The sequence below is a fragment of the Python bivittatus genome, unplaced genomic scaffold (genome assembly GCF_059951505.1).
Source record: "Python bivittatus isolate LINGU-HERP-01145 unplaced genomic scaffold, Pbiv_v1 ctg000000_np1212, whole genome shotgun sequence".
NCBI classification, from domain to species: Eukaryota; Metazoa; Chordata; class Lepidosauria; order Squamata; family Pythonidae; genus Python; species Python bivittatus.
The window spans coordinates 6032036-6047860 of NW_028277028.1; the positions used below are offsets into that span (position 1 = coordinate 6032036).

Genomic DNA, 15825 nt, shown 5'->3' on the forward strand with positions numbered 1-15825 from the left:
TTACACATTGTCTTTAGAAACACACGTTTTATGTTGATGCTTCATCCAATTAAGCCTACATGGTCCCTGGAAAAGAGGTTTCTTTAATTGCTAGATGGAAAATGTTTCTTAAAGACTGAAGACTTCCTGACAAAACTAGACTTTAAAGACCTCAAGAAAAAGCAGTCTGCAGAAGAGGAGTGTCCTGGATTTCTTAACAACAATTGATTCCCTAAAGAACATTTTGTAATCTGAATATTGAAATAACCAAGGAACAATTAAAGGAAGATTTTAAAGCTTGAAATGAATGTGGAGGGGCAGCTGGAGCAGGGAAGTACAGTCGTGCAGAATGGCCTTTTCCAATAGAAATAGGTAGGTTGGGATGCGGGCACAAAGGCTTGTACTGAAAGAATCTGAGAAGCTGAACATTCATACCAATTTGGCTGTTACAGTGAAGTGGGCAAGAAGACTGACCACCACAAGAATAGGCTACAGTGAGGGCAGCACTGGCAGAAGAGTGTCAGATTCTGGTGAAGGCAAATATCTAGAGGGTTACTGGAGAAAATTATTACGAAGGGAAGCTCATCTCCGGGTGAGCACTAGTTTGAAAGAGAGGAGGAGAAGGGAAGCAATAAAAACAATTAAATGATAGAGAGAGGTGATGGGTGCTATGACATTACAGGCCATCTCCACTAAAGTAAGAAAGCCACAAAGAACAAAAAAACGCTCTGAGGAAAAGAGGACAGTTTAGTTGATGAGTGGGAGACACTTCATTCAGTCTTCTAGATGTAGACTTTCATAGCTTTGTCTTTCAGTTATATAGAAATATAGTGTGAGTGAGTGGTGGCATATTACTTAGCCAGATGGAGCTATGGCCTCACACAATTTTTTAATGCCCTTCAGTGCAAAATCGGGATTCCCAAATTGACATTATTTTATATGTCCATAGGTATGTGGCTTTAAGTCAGTCTTGACTCCTGGCAACTCCATGGACAGTTGTATGCATTTTTCTTAGCAACACTGTTGAAGTGGTTTGCTACTACCTTTTTTCTGGGAAGTTCTGTTCTGTTTTTAACTTCCTAGTCTAGGACTGAGAGAGAATGACTGGCCCAAACTTATTCAACTCTTTTTTTGCTTGAGAGAAGACTTGAACCTGGGTCTTCCCACTCCCAGTCCAACAATGTAACCATGCCAGCTGTCCTTCCTTCCTTCCTTCCTTTTATGCTACTCGACTCCAGGAGAAAAAAATGGTGCAGTACATGCTTTCTTTGAAGAACTTCCCAAGTTTATCTCCTGGCATTTCAATTTAGAGCTGGGAAATCCTGAGGAATTAGAATAACATCAAGCTTGATGGACCAGTGTTCTGACTTAGAAAAAGATGACTTCCTTTGTCCCTGCATCACCTTATTAGTCAGCAAATGACTCTTATTTCTAGAAACTACAAGTCATTTGAAAATAATGCTTGGTTACAAATGTAGTCTGCTATGCAACAGTTTATATTAGTTATTTTCTTAAATCAACCGAGAAAGATTGAACTTTGTTTAGTAAATAAGCTCTGGAGGAAGAAATCTATTTGCTTTGAAAAAGAAAAAAAAGGGGGCAGCAATATTAAATTCTTCCTCAAATTAAACAACAAAAAATGTTTTGTCATCGAGTCTTGGGAGCCAAGGTGGTAGCAGCTTGTTAACTGAAACATTCTTACTTAACAACTTGGAGAAAATGGTTTCTTTTGAATTCTCTCTTGGTCACAAAATAGCACATTCAAGTAGTACTTTTTCATCTATTTTAGAAAAATAGAAAAAATTCTCAGCAAGAACTTTGGGCAAACTCTATCTTTGGGGGGGGTGTGGAATTTTAGATTGTGATCGTGGCACTGAAGATGGGGGTTAATTTTTTCCTCAATGCCATATTCCCACTGGAAGATATTATTTGGCTGATTAGCACATGCATTAATGGCACTATTGCTGCTTGTTAAAAAGAAAGTTAATCATGGATCTCTACTGCTTAGTCCTCAGGGAAAACAGGGGTTATTATAACAGTAAAGCTCAAAGAACTTTGGGAAGTTGACTTTCTGAATCCTACCTCCAAAATAGTTTGAAAGCGTTAGGTACAAAGCAACAAAAATAGGGGGGGAAGCTGAATTGTTAAGAGAAGATAGAATACTTTTCTCTCTCTCCCGTGGCAAAAATTCCTGTTAAACTTTTTTTCTCATCATATTTATAATTACAGAAAAGATGGGATTTTTGTCAGATGCTTATGGCTGGAATGTAAGTTTTAGTGGCTCATCTCTTTTGATGAATGCATTATATACTGACTTATCTGAGCATAAATTCCATTAATTCAGTAGGATGTACTTCAAAGTGAAAATATATAGGACAGTTTATGTACTTTGTAAGCCCTCAAAGGCTTTAGGTAGCAGTGGCTTGGAATGTGGTAAACCCTACTCAACTGACATCTCACTTTCTCAATGCCCAGTTTTAGAAACGTGTCACTGGGAATGTCTGCAACATGAAGTGTAAGCCAGAAAAGCAGGTACACCCTCCTTCTTGTGTATTTACATTAGGGCAAGAAATAAAGGAATGTGTCAGCCTTCCTGAGCTAATTACTTTTCAGATATATGAAAATACTTCCCTCATAGCTACTCAACACAACCAAGACTGGAATATCTTATTGTGAATATTACCTATGTGTCTTCAGAACCCTTCATGTAATTCAGCCTCTCAGCTTTGTACCTCCATCATGCATGGAGTCCATGACTGTTATCTAAGGATCGTCTCTCCTTTAGCCTAACATCTTTTCTCCATTCCCACCTCAGGACTCAGCCACTCTTTCTACTGATTCTTACCTCGTGTCGCTTGTTCATTGGTAAATTGGAAGGGCCCAGGGTCTGAATGGAGCTGATTATTTTCTTCAGTTGAGGATCCTTGAAGTTCTGCCAGTTGTGGCCATAATTCTCCTTAGCTTTTTTCCCCCAGAGTTCTGTGAAGTTTTGTTCCTTCAAAGAAGCTGCTACCTGTAATAGCAGAAGAGGGCAAAGACATTTGGTACACACTAAACTTTTTTGTGCCTTCCATGCTACTTCTTTGGAGAAGTTGCTGAATCACTTTTAGGACTGTGAAAGAGTGGGATGCATGCTGCTGATAAAAAAGGAAGAGTACCTTAAAGATAGTTTGGTGTTTGAACTTCTAGGCTAACACATTTCTGAAAAACTTGGCAGCAAATAGAGCATTTAGCTCTTCAGAGCCATAGGGATGACAAGGCAATGAAAGGGAACCACAACTCAGAAAGGCTTGATTAAAAGACATTAAGGGTCTGATTATTTTGGAACTTATTAAAGTTTTATTTATGGATTATTCATTTCTATTTCTAACTTTCCTATCAATATGTGACAAGGCTACATTGTCTTATTTTAATTAGCAATTAGAATATTGAATACTGGTACTGGTGTTCAATGATGCTATCAGCTAAAACCAATGGCTTGTATCTGTAGTTAGCATAAAATTGGATATACTCCATTGAAACAGTTTAAATCCCCCATTGATGTAAATTGTCTGTAATGCCTGAGCCAAACCACAGAGCAAAGTAAGACATGCACTGGATTAGAGCCACAAATTGTAACAACATGAGATGAGTCCTGAGGCCCAGGCCAAAGACTTCCCTAATGCAGCATTCTGTGTCAGCCCACTGAAAAAGAAGGATAACTGGATTTCTGATTTGGAGCCCAGTAGAATCTCCAGCTGGAAATTTTGAGGGACCACAGCTGGTGTAGCTGGCTCATCCATTGTATGATGTCCACACGATTCAAATAATAATGTGCAAGCACAGCAAAGAAAGCAGCTAGAGCAGAGCAAATAGTTCCAGGTGACTTACTGAAGTGAACCAACCTACATTTTTGTAGTGGAAGACAGCCCCTCAAGGGTAACAGGCAATCTGATAGAAAAGAGAGGACCTTTTACGATAAGGAATGAATCAGTCATGTAGAGGAATCTCTTTTTTGCAAATGTTAGCAAGGTAATTGTCCATATCACCAACATTTTGTCTCTGGTTATGTTATCACTGTATGTGGAGCACAAGATCTTTCTGGTACAGGTAGGGATACTATGTTCTCCTTAAGAAGAAAAGATCTTTTAATAGTTCCTCCTCTCATTAAATCACCTTCCCCAAGATTTAACTATACAATAAAGAAAGGAAATTAGACAAAACAAAGATGGGGGAAAGTATTTTGTGGATGAAAAATTCCTTGTTGGTGACATCTGTTTCTGCAGTCATCTCTACAAATATACATATATTTCTAAGTCTTACCTCACAGAGGCATTTTATGGAATATAATTGCTTCAAACAGCATCTCCATGTAAACACTATAGCAAGGAAGAAGTATTTTATTCCTATAAAATGCTTCTTCAGATGATTCCAGCAATTTTCAATACCACTAGAATAAGCACATTTTACATCAATGGCTTCATGTAAGTAGTCTGTCGCACTGCAGTGTATAAACTAATCCTAATAGTAATAGACCTTTTTCTCCTTTTTTAACACTTCCAACCTGTTCTTCTACCTAACTGGATCTGAGTATGTTGGGACACAATTCCCTTAAGAAATACCACATGGTTTGCTTTTCTCATCCATTGCATTAATTGAAAGCTGCAAACTATAGTAATCCACTGCTTTTCTACTTCTGCTAATCTACTATGATGTCGATATAGCCAAATCCCCAAATCACTGTCCAAAACAACAACAACAACAACCTGGAGCAAGAGTACCTATCAAACAGAAACTCCATTAAATTCACATCAGTGAAATCAGTCACTGTATCCTGTCAGTAACTGCATCCTGACATAATAGTAACCAATGGTTTAGCACAGTGATTGGGAAATTGTAAAAACTTCCTGAAGAAGGCAATTACAAACTATTTCTTTAGAAAGGAAAATATATGGATGTGTCCATGAAGTCATCAGTTGTCGAGTTTGGTCAATTATATTAGTAAATTTGGTAACTTCTGGAAATAGGAGTCCAGATTACCTATCCCTGCTCTGGTTCATCCATAGCAGACATGCAAGAATTGAGATAGCACAGAGATTGCAGCACTATGGAAAGCTCCAAGTGAACAGCTTATTCCGATAAAGGCTAGAATTCCTCTACCATTTCTATTCCAAAGGCCAACATCCTTGCATGGCCAGTGTGGATCCTTACTTAAAGTTCCTTAGCATCCTTTAGGGGACCACCATCTCCTGTTTCTTGCCATCGGGTGGGCTCAGTTGGATAAGAACACTCTTAATTCTTTGGACAAATCAGATTTGGGAAAGTTATCTGAGAGGGGAGGGTACTAATGCAGATTGCCAATCATTACTCTTAGGTCCAGTATCAGGAACCAGGTTCTGTTTTTCAGCTGATACAGCAGTGGCCCTGAATCTGATTGCTTCCACCTCCTCTAGCTATCTCTTGGTTTCATCACTGGATTTTCCCTTTGGTTTCATCCTTTCTGCCAGAGACCCATGAAGAGGTGATACATTTCCATACGTTTTGTTCTCATTTGCAGAGTTGTTGGCAAATGTGAAATTAAATTCCTCTCTATGAATCGCTGACCCTCAGGTGTACCCCCTAATGAATCCTCAGAAATAAAAAGAAATAATTTTCCACCCAACTCTGCTCAGTTGCTTATGGCTATGCATGCATAAATAATATGCAGTGTATCTTCCAGCCTATTCCGTTTCAAAAGAAAAATGGGAATAGATGACAATTTGTATACCACCCGAATAAGCCAAATTCTATCAATGGATATTAGAATCCTAGGTTATTTGAGCAAACTATAAATAAAGCTGGGTTGGCCAAGGTTAGGCAATGACAAACCATAGTTGAAAACTGAAGCAAATTCTTTTGATCTTTTTCTTGTATTTATGCTGCAGGAGAAAGTGGTAAGGGAGGTGCAGGTATCTGCACTTAGTTCAACCAAATATAATAGGTAAAATTGGGGTGTATGGGGTGTCCAGGGAGGGGTAGCACCTCTGGTGGAGGGGCCTGCCGTGCCTTTTCCAGGGCTGGTCATTCACCTTTGGTCCCCACTTGGCACTCAGCTCTCACCTGTGGTTCCAAGTAGCTATAACATGCGCAGAGGCCACACCCTGGTAAACCGTCTTGGCAGACGGGCCAAACCAGATGAGAGTAGCTGACGGGTCTTCGACTCTCGGGGAGATAGGGGATCTGTCTATCCTCATGTGTGAAGTCTGGCCCTGGCAGATTGAGTGGAGGAGACTGATCAATGGTCCAACAGTCAAGAAGGCATGCCCAGCAGGCATTATGGAGCACTAAGAGCACAACAAGACACTTAGACATCCTTGTCATCTACTGCAGGAGAAGAGATCTCCAGCCATAATGGTTCTCCATGCCACTGGATTGAGGTCTCTTATGCCAAGAGAGTGGGACTGCCCCTGTGCAACTGCTGTTCCACTTAAAACTCCATCATGCACAGGTTTCTGTTATGCAATTCATCTTCATCTACAACTCATCTGCAAATCATCTCAGCCCAAACCTAATTCATTGAGCCCTGCGGCAATGTGGGAGTGGCAAAACAACAGGTGGAGATGACCACTGGCAGTTGTAGTCACAAACCTGCACGTGAGTGGCCCTTGGACCAGTGGTCATTCATCTCAGTACCTGGGGCAGCAGAGATGTCCAGCAGCATCCAGGACGACTGGGCAGCCCTTCTAGCATAGCATTGCCCACCCTTGTATGAGGGAGGGGGTTAGAAAAGGTACCGTAAACATTGCCTGCCCCACAACATCTGGCTAGCTAACCATGGCTGGCAGATCATCTCCTTGGCAGTTGAGCATCAAGAAAAACGAATCAAAGAAAATTTATTTTCAGAGCCTGGAACGACTGCACCTTGCTGGATAGCGACAAGGTGTCAAGGCCTAAAAGATGAACAACGCTCATAGCAGCTGAACTTTGCCGTTATAGCATTGACATTGCTGCACTCAGTGGGACCAGGCTGGCAGACAGGGGTTCATTACAGGAAGCAGAGAGTGGATATATGTTCTTTTGGAAAGGGAAACCACAGATTGACAACAGGACTCACGGAGTAGGTTTTGCAATCAAAACTGCTCTGCCGAAGAATTCTACCACTGGAATAAATGAATGCATTACAAAGTTCTGCTTTCCTCTCAGCAAATCCCAGTATATCACCATTGTCAGTGCTTACGCACCAACTCCAAACAAAGACAAGGAAGGTTTCTACAAGGACCTGGACCAGATTATTCAAACAACCCCCGCCAGCAACTAACTTGTCATTCTGGGTGACTTCAGTGCTAGGGTGGGGACAGACAGTGACAACTGGGACAGAGTCCTCAGGAGACATGGGGTGGGAAAACTAAATAGCAATGGCCCACTGCTTCTGAGCAAATGTGCCAAGCACTACCTGTGCATCATTAACATGACTTACAGACAAGTACAAAACTACCTGGATGCATCCTAGGTCCAAACACTGGCACCTACTTGACTATGTCATAGTATATCAGCGCAACCTTATAGACGTCACCATCACCTGAGCTATGTGAGGTGCTGAGTGCTGGACAGATCACAGGCTGGTCTGGTCAGTCCTCAACCTGCACATAGCCCCTTTACATCGTAAGCAACCAAAGACTGTTAGAAATTCATTCAACATTGGCAGACTGCAAGACCCAGGCCAAGTCCAACATTTCCAATATATACTTAATGAAAAACTCTCCAAAAATTTACTGCTTGTAGGAACTTGTTCTGAAAAGTGGACACAGTTTAAAGATGTCATCATGCAGACTGCAACAACTGTACTCGGACTGAAAACCTGGGTGTATCAAGACTGGTTTGATGAAAATCACAAGATGATTTCAACAGCCTTCCAGGCCAAGAACAAGGCCTATGCAGACTGACAAGAACGATCCATCATCTGTGTCAGAAAGACAAGTGTAAGCACCTGCAGTCCAAAGTACAGATGGAGAAATGTAGGATGAGTGGTGGCAGAGAAAGGCTGAGCAGGTGGAACACTATGCAGACATGCATGCCACCAGAGAATTCTTCAGTGCCATAAAGTCAGTTCATGGTCCTTCTAGAGGATGCTCCCCCCTGCTGTCATCTGATGGGTCAAGCCTGGTCAAAGACCAGGAACCATCATTTCGAGCAATGGGTCTTTGGACAAAGAAATTGACTCCAGGATCAGCAAGACCAGCCAGGCACTGGGACAGCTGCATATTAGAGTGCTCAATCAACACAACATCCACATCTCAACAAAGCTGAAAGTCTACAGAGTTGTGGTTATCCCTTCTCTTCCATATGGATGTGGGTCCTGGACTCTGTACCGAAGGCACATCAAACAACTGGAGAAATTTCACATGGGCACTCTCCACTCCATCCTCAGCATCCGTTGGCAAGACCATGTCTCTAACCTGCAGGTCTTGGATCACATGGAGTCCACCAGCATGAGTGCCTGATTATCAGAGCCCAAATGTGGTGGGTGGGACATGTCATTAGAACAGATGACCACCGTATGCCTCGCCAGTTGGTCTATAGTGTACTGGGGTCTGGGAAGAGACCTCAAGGTCGACTGTGCAAGCGCTACAAAGATGTTGTGAAAGAAACCCTATGCTGCTGTGACATCCAGCCAAGGGGACTAGAAACAGCGGCTGCTGACAGAACCCATCGGTGAGCCCTGTGCTATGAAGCCTCCACTGGCTTTGAAGGCAGGCACTGCCAACAACTGGTAGAAAATCATAAGCAGCATTACAGAATAATACCCAGAGGTGCTACAACAATGGACTTCCAGGGCCCCCCTGTGCTAGACTTTGTGCTTCCAGACTGGGACTGCAGAGCCACCTCCATATCCATAGATGAACTGCACAACAGCATGTCTTCTTTGAACCCAAAGGACTACCATATATAGGTAAAATTACATTTATTGGCACCAGTTAAAGGTGCATTCAATGTAGAATGTATGTTGGACTAAAATACTATCCAGTATCTATGCCAAGAAAAGCTAAATTGTATAAAACATACATGCTTATATTGGCTTGCTGCTTTTGCCTTATATAGGGAAAAACAGAGTGCTGCCATCATGTCATCTTGACGGCCATAAAAGCTAGGTGTCTGCTATTTTGTTTTTTAAAAGTTTATTCTAGACATTCCAATGGATACCAAGTGTGCCACGATTTTTTTTTTTTTACTCTTTATTTTGGACAGGTGATTAAGTCCCAACCAAAAAGATGTGGGAACTTTTCCCAAGTTCTTTGAAAGTTTCAACCAGAGATGAGAGGCAAGCATATCCTGGAGTAAAGTGGAACCATTTGGATTGTCAGTTCCACTTAACTTAGCTAGGCTGAGAAGCACTGTCATCTGAAAGTATCCCCTAATCCATCTTACACCCAATACATTTCAGTCTTGTTTTGGCACACTCTTTCCTTACCATACATTAGATTGTACTTTTTTGATTGCATGTGTATAATAAAGAAAAAGGGGGGGGAAGCTAAGTGTGGCTGTAGACAGAAGAAACAACAATTAGGTGTCTCTTTTCTTGACATCCCAGGTGTCACTTTTCAATATAAACTCAAGTAGGAAGAAAATTTCTAGGGAGAAATGTATTACGACATGTGGTGAAAGAAGCAACACTGAACAGAGGACAAGCCAAAGAATCAAAAGTGCTCCTATACTTTTGCTTCCAGAATTATTCAATTGTCCCACCTCTTTTAGCCTAGGTGACCTGTTTGTATTTTAGATAACATCATATTAAGACATTTATTTATGCAGATGAAATCATACATGCAGCCGCATGTGAAATAAGTATTGTTTTGCTCATCTGGGAGGCAGTGCAACTTTGTTTTCTCTTTACCCTTTACTGCCTCTTATTATTGCTGAAACACCACATTTCTGCATACCAGATCAGGAAGGCACTCTGGATAGCCAGCCCGCCAGCCCTAACTGCAATTTGGAAACCTAGGCACTTAAAATTGGGGGATTCAACTGAAAGAAGTTTACAGATTGAAGTACTGCAAGCTTCAATTTTTTTTAGTCTTCTTTATAATCTTCTCTTCCATCTGGGTATTGAGGAAGATGTTGGCAGGTTGCTTTTAACAGGTCTTAGCTATGGATTAAAATCTATGTTTACTAATTTATGTCTTTCACTTAGAGCACAGTCCAGCCACAGTTAATCACTGTTAGGCTTACCTGATTTCAGGTAATAGCATGTTTTTAAAATTTCTTCCCAGATATAACTAAAACTTAATCTCAAGATCATACCTTTAAGGTGTTTGTCCTCTGTGGAGGCCATGGGTACCACAGGTATCAAGTTTACATGATTGAGGAAAATAAAATTTCTAGCCATTTTAGAGAAAAACTGCCTCTAAATACAAGCTCTTATCATGTTCTGGCACACTTTTTCTAGTTGTTCATCCCAAGAAGGGTGAAAAGAAAGCTACTTGTTAATCTTTCACATATTTATAGTCAAATTGAAACATCATAAAAGCCATCATTATTAAATAAATACTTGAGAAGCTGAGGTTCTGGACATTTAAATCCCACCACTCCCATCCTCAATTGTACCAAACTCACCAATGGTACCTTTATTACCCAACAGCCACACAAGACAGCTGTTCTGCTATGGTCTAACATTCAACCCTTCCATTAGTTAGTTTACTAACTGAGTCCCTAGTGAAGTTCACCTATATTTCCACCACAACATCACTGAAGAAGTACTACCTCTAATCCATCCTTGACTGCCCCTTTACTTGCAATCTGACCTTTTCTTGCTTTCCTGCAACATGCTTGTGTACAAGTTTTACACAGTAATGCCTAGAAAGGGGGCAAGGGAGAGAGAGAAACCCTAAATCCTGCTTAGCAATGCAGCCCTAAATTACTGTCTAGATGCAATGTCACCCAGTCCACATTTTTTTTCTTTGCAAGTCTTGCAACTTCGCTACTAAAACATCTCTTTCATAGTGAGCTATTATATCATGTCTGCAGAATATTTTGTGAAACTCAGATTAGAAGCAGTCACTTGCTTCTTGTAAATATAATTTGATTAACACCTCCTTCACTTCACATCAAGAGACCAATCTGCGAAGAATGCATATGAAGAGAAATATTAATCAATAATTCCTAGTGGTTCCTGGATTGTATTCTTGATGTTCAGAATTAACAGTCACCAACGATAGAATAGTCTACTGCTCTGTTCAATATTTAACCCCATCTGCTGACATCCATCATTGTGACTAATTGTGAGAAGGGGAGGGGATGCTCCAGATACATTTACCTATTTTGGAAGAGTGAAATCTGTAAATAAAGAAATTGCCATTAGCACACAGCGAAGCACACAGGATAGAGTGGACAATTCCTCTTTTCTGCCATAGCTTCCTCCTCTCCTATCCCTTCTTAAAACTGTCTAAATTGGTGCGTGTGAATTATCAAGTTTACATCTGTACTATATGGAAAATATGCCTTTTTGTCCATCCTAAATGTCTCGCCATCTAATTTCACTAGATAACCTCAATTTCTAACACTATGAGATATTGTAATCTTGGTGTTTCTGAGCTTGTGTTTTCCCCTGCAGACATTTCATTACCGGGATAGGTGACATTATCAGTCCAAGGGGGAGTGGCGTTTGTTGGGTCTTTATATGTAGTACAGTAGTTTGTCCTACCTAACTTGCTTGGGGTATTGTTTCTTTCTTGATTGTTCCCATTTATCTGGTGCTGATCCCTGCTTATCTGGGTGTTGGTTAGCAGGTGTAAGATGAGAATGAAAATGCTGGGGCTGTTTGCCCCTTTCCTTGACCTTTGGTTGCATCCTTTTTTTAAAATGCTTTTTTGAATGGTTTATAGATGAAGCTTATCTCGTGAGAGAATGAGAGGAGAAAAAACTTGTATCTACTTTCTCCATCCCAGGGACCATGCTTTCTCCGCCGATCTTGCTATATTTTTTCTAAACTAAAAAGACCCCAATATATGTATGCCTTTATGTATAGGAGAGTTCCTCCACCCCTCTGTTTTGATTGTACTTTTTGTAGTTGTTTCAAATTGTTTAAACTTACAGTTTAAAAACTATCTAACCTGTGGCCATGAAAATACTACACAGCAGTGAGTTCTGTAAATTGGGATCATTTTTGTCTCTGTCAACTACCTGGTTTTTATAGTCCAATTCTTTCATTCCTTCAGATAGCTTCACTCTGATACTGAACGAACTCAAGGGAGAAGCAGAAAAAGCATCAAAGTCTCTCTAGAAGCAGCTAGATATTGCTTGGACATGAGATGTTAATGGCTGAAGGTGAGATAACGGGTTAATCCTGGGGGACTTCAATCTGCCTTCCCTAGGAATGGGGTCGGAGGTGACTCAGGAGTTCATGGTTTCCATGACAGCCATGGACCTACCCCAGGTCATCCAGAGTCCAACTTGGGACAGTGGTCACGCTCAGGATCTGGTGTTCCTGTAAGAGCAGTGGCAATGTGATCTGGAATTGGGAGAGCTTTTGGTGTCTCGTCATGGTCAGATCATGCTCCGATTTCTATGAGATCCTCTAGTACCACTATCCACTGCAGGGAAGCTGGACCCATTAGACTGGTCTGCCCCCAGCAACTGATGGACCCAGATGAGTTTCAGAGGGATCTGAGGGTTGTCCATGTGGTTCTGCTGCATGGTCCATCCGAAGCCTTGGCTGCTGCTTGGAATAAGGGGATGGCTGAGGCCTTGGATTGGATTGCACCCATGCAACCTCTCCCCTCTTGGGGATCTCATCACTCCCCGTGGTTCACGGAGGCATTGAGGGAGATGAAATAGGAAAAGAGACACTCTAGAGAGTGTTGCTGGCACTCAACAAAAAACAAACTCGACCAAACACAGGTTAGAACTGCTATTAAGGCCTACCTTGTGGTGGTAAGGGCGGCGAAGCATCAGTACTTCTCTGCCCTTATTGCATCCACAGATTGCCATCCCACAGCCCTGTTCCAGGTGACACAAACCCTCTTGGATAAAGGGGGTGTGGGAAACCTCTTATAAGGGCATGTGGAAGAATTTGCGCAACATCTGTCAGATAAAATCACTCTGATTCATTTCCAGTTGGATGCTGGCTTTCCTATAGGTCCATAGGAGATGCCTAGGGAGGAGTCTTGCCCAGTTATCTGGGAATGGTTTGATCCTGTTGGGCCTGAGGAAGCAGACAGGGTCCTCAGGTCTCTGAGCTCAGCCACCTGTTCTTTAGACCCATTCCCCTCCTGGCTGGTTAAAGCAGTCAGGGGGGTATCGTGTGAGTGGGTTCAAGTGGTGATTAATTCTTCTTTGAGTGAGGGGGTTGTTCCTCTACTCTTTAAGAGGCCTTGGTCTGCCCCCTCCTCAAAAAGCCATTGCTGGACAATTTTTGTCCAGTATCTCACCTCCCTTCTTTGGGGAAGATGGTGGTGAAGGTGATTGTGCAACAGCTTCAGAGGTCCTTGGAGAAAGCAGTTTATCTGGATCCTTTTCAGTCAGAATTCAGACCTGGGTATGGGATGGAAACAGCATTGATCGCGCTTTTGGATGACCACTGGCATGGGCAGGATGCGGGCTGAGCTTCCATCCTTGCCTTACTTGACCTCCTGGCAGTTTTCAACACCATTGACCATGGTATCCTTTTGGATCAGCTGAGAGGATTAGGGGTGGGAGGCACAGTGTTGTGCTGGTTCACCTCCTTCCCTCAGGGCCAATTCCAGTCAGTGTTGATTGGGGAGGAGAGGTCCCACCCTCGGCCCCTACTATGTGGGGTGCCACTGGGTTTGATGCTTTCTCCTCTCCTTTTTAACATCTACATGAGGCCCCTGGGTGAGCTGAGCCATCATTATGGGGTGAGGCATCATCAGCATACTCCTCCCAGGAATCTCCTCTGGACCTGTAGCAAAGCCAGCATCCCAATTATATATCTCTACCCCAGGCGTATTAAGCAATGCTGTGAACGTCTTATCCTGGTGCCTGGAGGCTGTGAGGGGCTGGATGGAGAACAACAAGCTTCAGTTGAACCCTGGTAAGACTGAGTGGTCCTGGGTTTTGGGGCCCACTAGTTCTGGGACTATGACATCTTTGGTGCTCGATGGTGTGGCACTACCCCAGACAGACCCAATGCGTAATCTGGGGCTCTTCCTGCTTGAGGAGCAGGTGGCAGTCATGGCTAGGAGGGCCTCTGCACAGCTTCCTCTTGTGTGCCAGTTGTGCCCATTTCTGGACCAGCAGGCCCTGCTTACAGCCACCTCCAGATTGGACTGCTGTAATGCGCTCTATGTGGGGCTGCCCTTGAAGAGTATCCAGAAGCTTCAGCTGGTACAGAATGCAGCAGCGCAGGTAGTTATGTGCACTCCTAGAACAGTGCATGTTACACCTCTGCTCCGTGAGTTTCATTGGTTGCCAGTTTGCTTCCAGGTCCAGTTCAAGGTGCTGGCTTTAACCTTTAAAGCCCTTCATGGCATGGGGCTGGGTTATCTGAGGGACCACATCTCCCCAACTACATCAGCCCACCCCATCAGATCTAGCAGAGAAGACATGTTGAGGGTACCATCAGCTAGGGGCGTACATTTGGTGGGTCCCAGGTGTCGGGCCTTCTCTACTGTGGCACTCGCCTTGTGGAACATTCTCCACCACCACCACCCCTGATATTAGATTAGCTCCATCCCTTTTGACCTTCTAGAAGTCCCTCAAGACCTGGTTATGTCACCAGGCCTAGGGCTCCTGGGAACTGGAGACATGCTTAGATGGCTCCATTGCTGAGTCAGCTATCCTTATTCTCTCTTGCCTAGGGTTTTACATTTGTCTTTTTATCATATTTATCTTTTAATATTGATTGTTGTAAGCCACCCAGAGTCACTCTTCCGTGAGATGGGCAGCTATACACATTTGATTAAATAAATAAATAAATAAATAAATAAATAACTCATAAGTAAGTTCAATGATAAGGTCATTCTGAATTTCCCAGGCTTATAAAATGGCTAAACTTAAGATTAATTATATTTCGCCGTTTCATCTGGTATGTTTTTGTATGTTTTATTATTTTACTAATCTTTGAAATAGTTTTCATTACTTTGCTCTCTGCTCTGAGAAACCTACATAGAAGTAGGATATAAATTATGTAAACGAGTGAAGTTAAGTCACCTTAAGCAAATCGGCTTCTTAGTTTAAAAATGGAAGACTAACATGCTTAGAGGAGGCCAGAAAGGACTTTGCATTACACAACCGCTATTGCACTAATAGGTAAAGTGCTAAGGATTTGGGGGAACAAAATGCATGTGTAGAGATGGACATTTAGCATCACCACCAAATCCAAGGGGGTATGGAGGAGACGGGTCTCTCTTACGACCTTTCACTTTTGAATGACAGCAGCGTCAAGTGGGAAAACGGGCTGAGAACATCTGAAGAAAAGTCGTATTAGAGAGGTAAGGAAGAGCGTCTTCCTCCCCGCGTCGCCCCCGATCCTGCCCTGTCCTGCCCTGCCCTTCGTACGACAGCAGGAGCTCGCTGGGAGGGCAGCGCGAGGTCAGGAGCGACCTCTGCTTGCTTACCTGCAGCTGAGCGTTCTCGTCTGTCAGGTTGGTGTTGTAATTCCAGCTGGCGGAGACGCTTTCGAAGAACACAGTTTCCCCGGTGCTGTTATAGTCTTTGGCGAACAGGCGGGCCCCTTCCTCGGTGTTGTTGTAATTAGGAGGCATCAGGGAGGCATCCAAGGCGAATGCCACCCCAAAGCAGACCGAGAGGAAAAATCCCGCCACCGGAGGCATCTTGGCAGGAGGCGCAGCTCCCCTGCGAGCGCCAGATTATAAACGCCGCTCTCCCGCAGACCCTGCCCACGACGCCTCCCCGCGCTCAGCTTGGAGCAGA

At 42.9% G+C, this 15825-nt stretch overlaps 1 protein-coding gene across 1 annotated transcript in view; it reads right to left on the minus strand.

Annotated features, from left to right (window-relative positions):
* ACE (angiotensin I converting enzyme) overlaps positions 1–15754 on the minus strand; it is a 48355-nt gene extending 32601 nt beyond the window's left edge. The window contains exons 1-2 of the mRNA XM_015887436.3: positions 15510–15754; positions 2825–2992 (exon numbers count right to left, since the gene is read on the minus strand). Of these exons, the coding sequence (XP_015742922.1) occupies positions 2825–2992; positions 15510–15725 (384 nt within the window). The 5' untranslated portion in view covers positions 15726–15754. The remainder of the gene's footprint in view (positions 1–2824; positions 2993–15509) is intronic.
* Between the last annotated feature and the right edge of the window lie 71 nt (positions 15755–15825).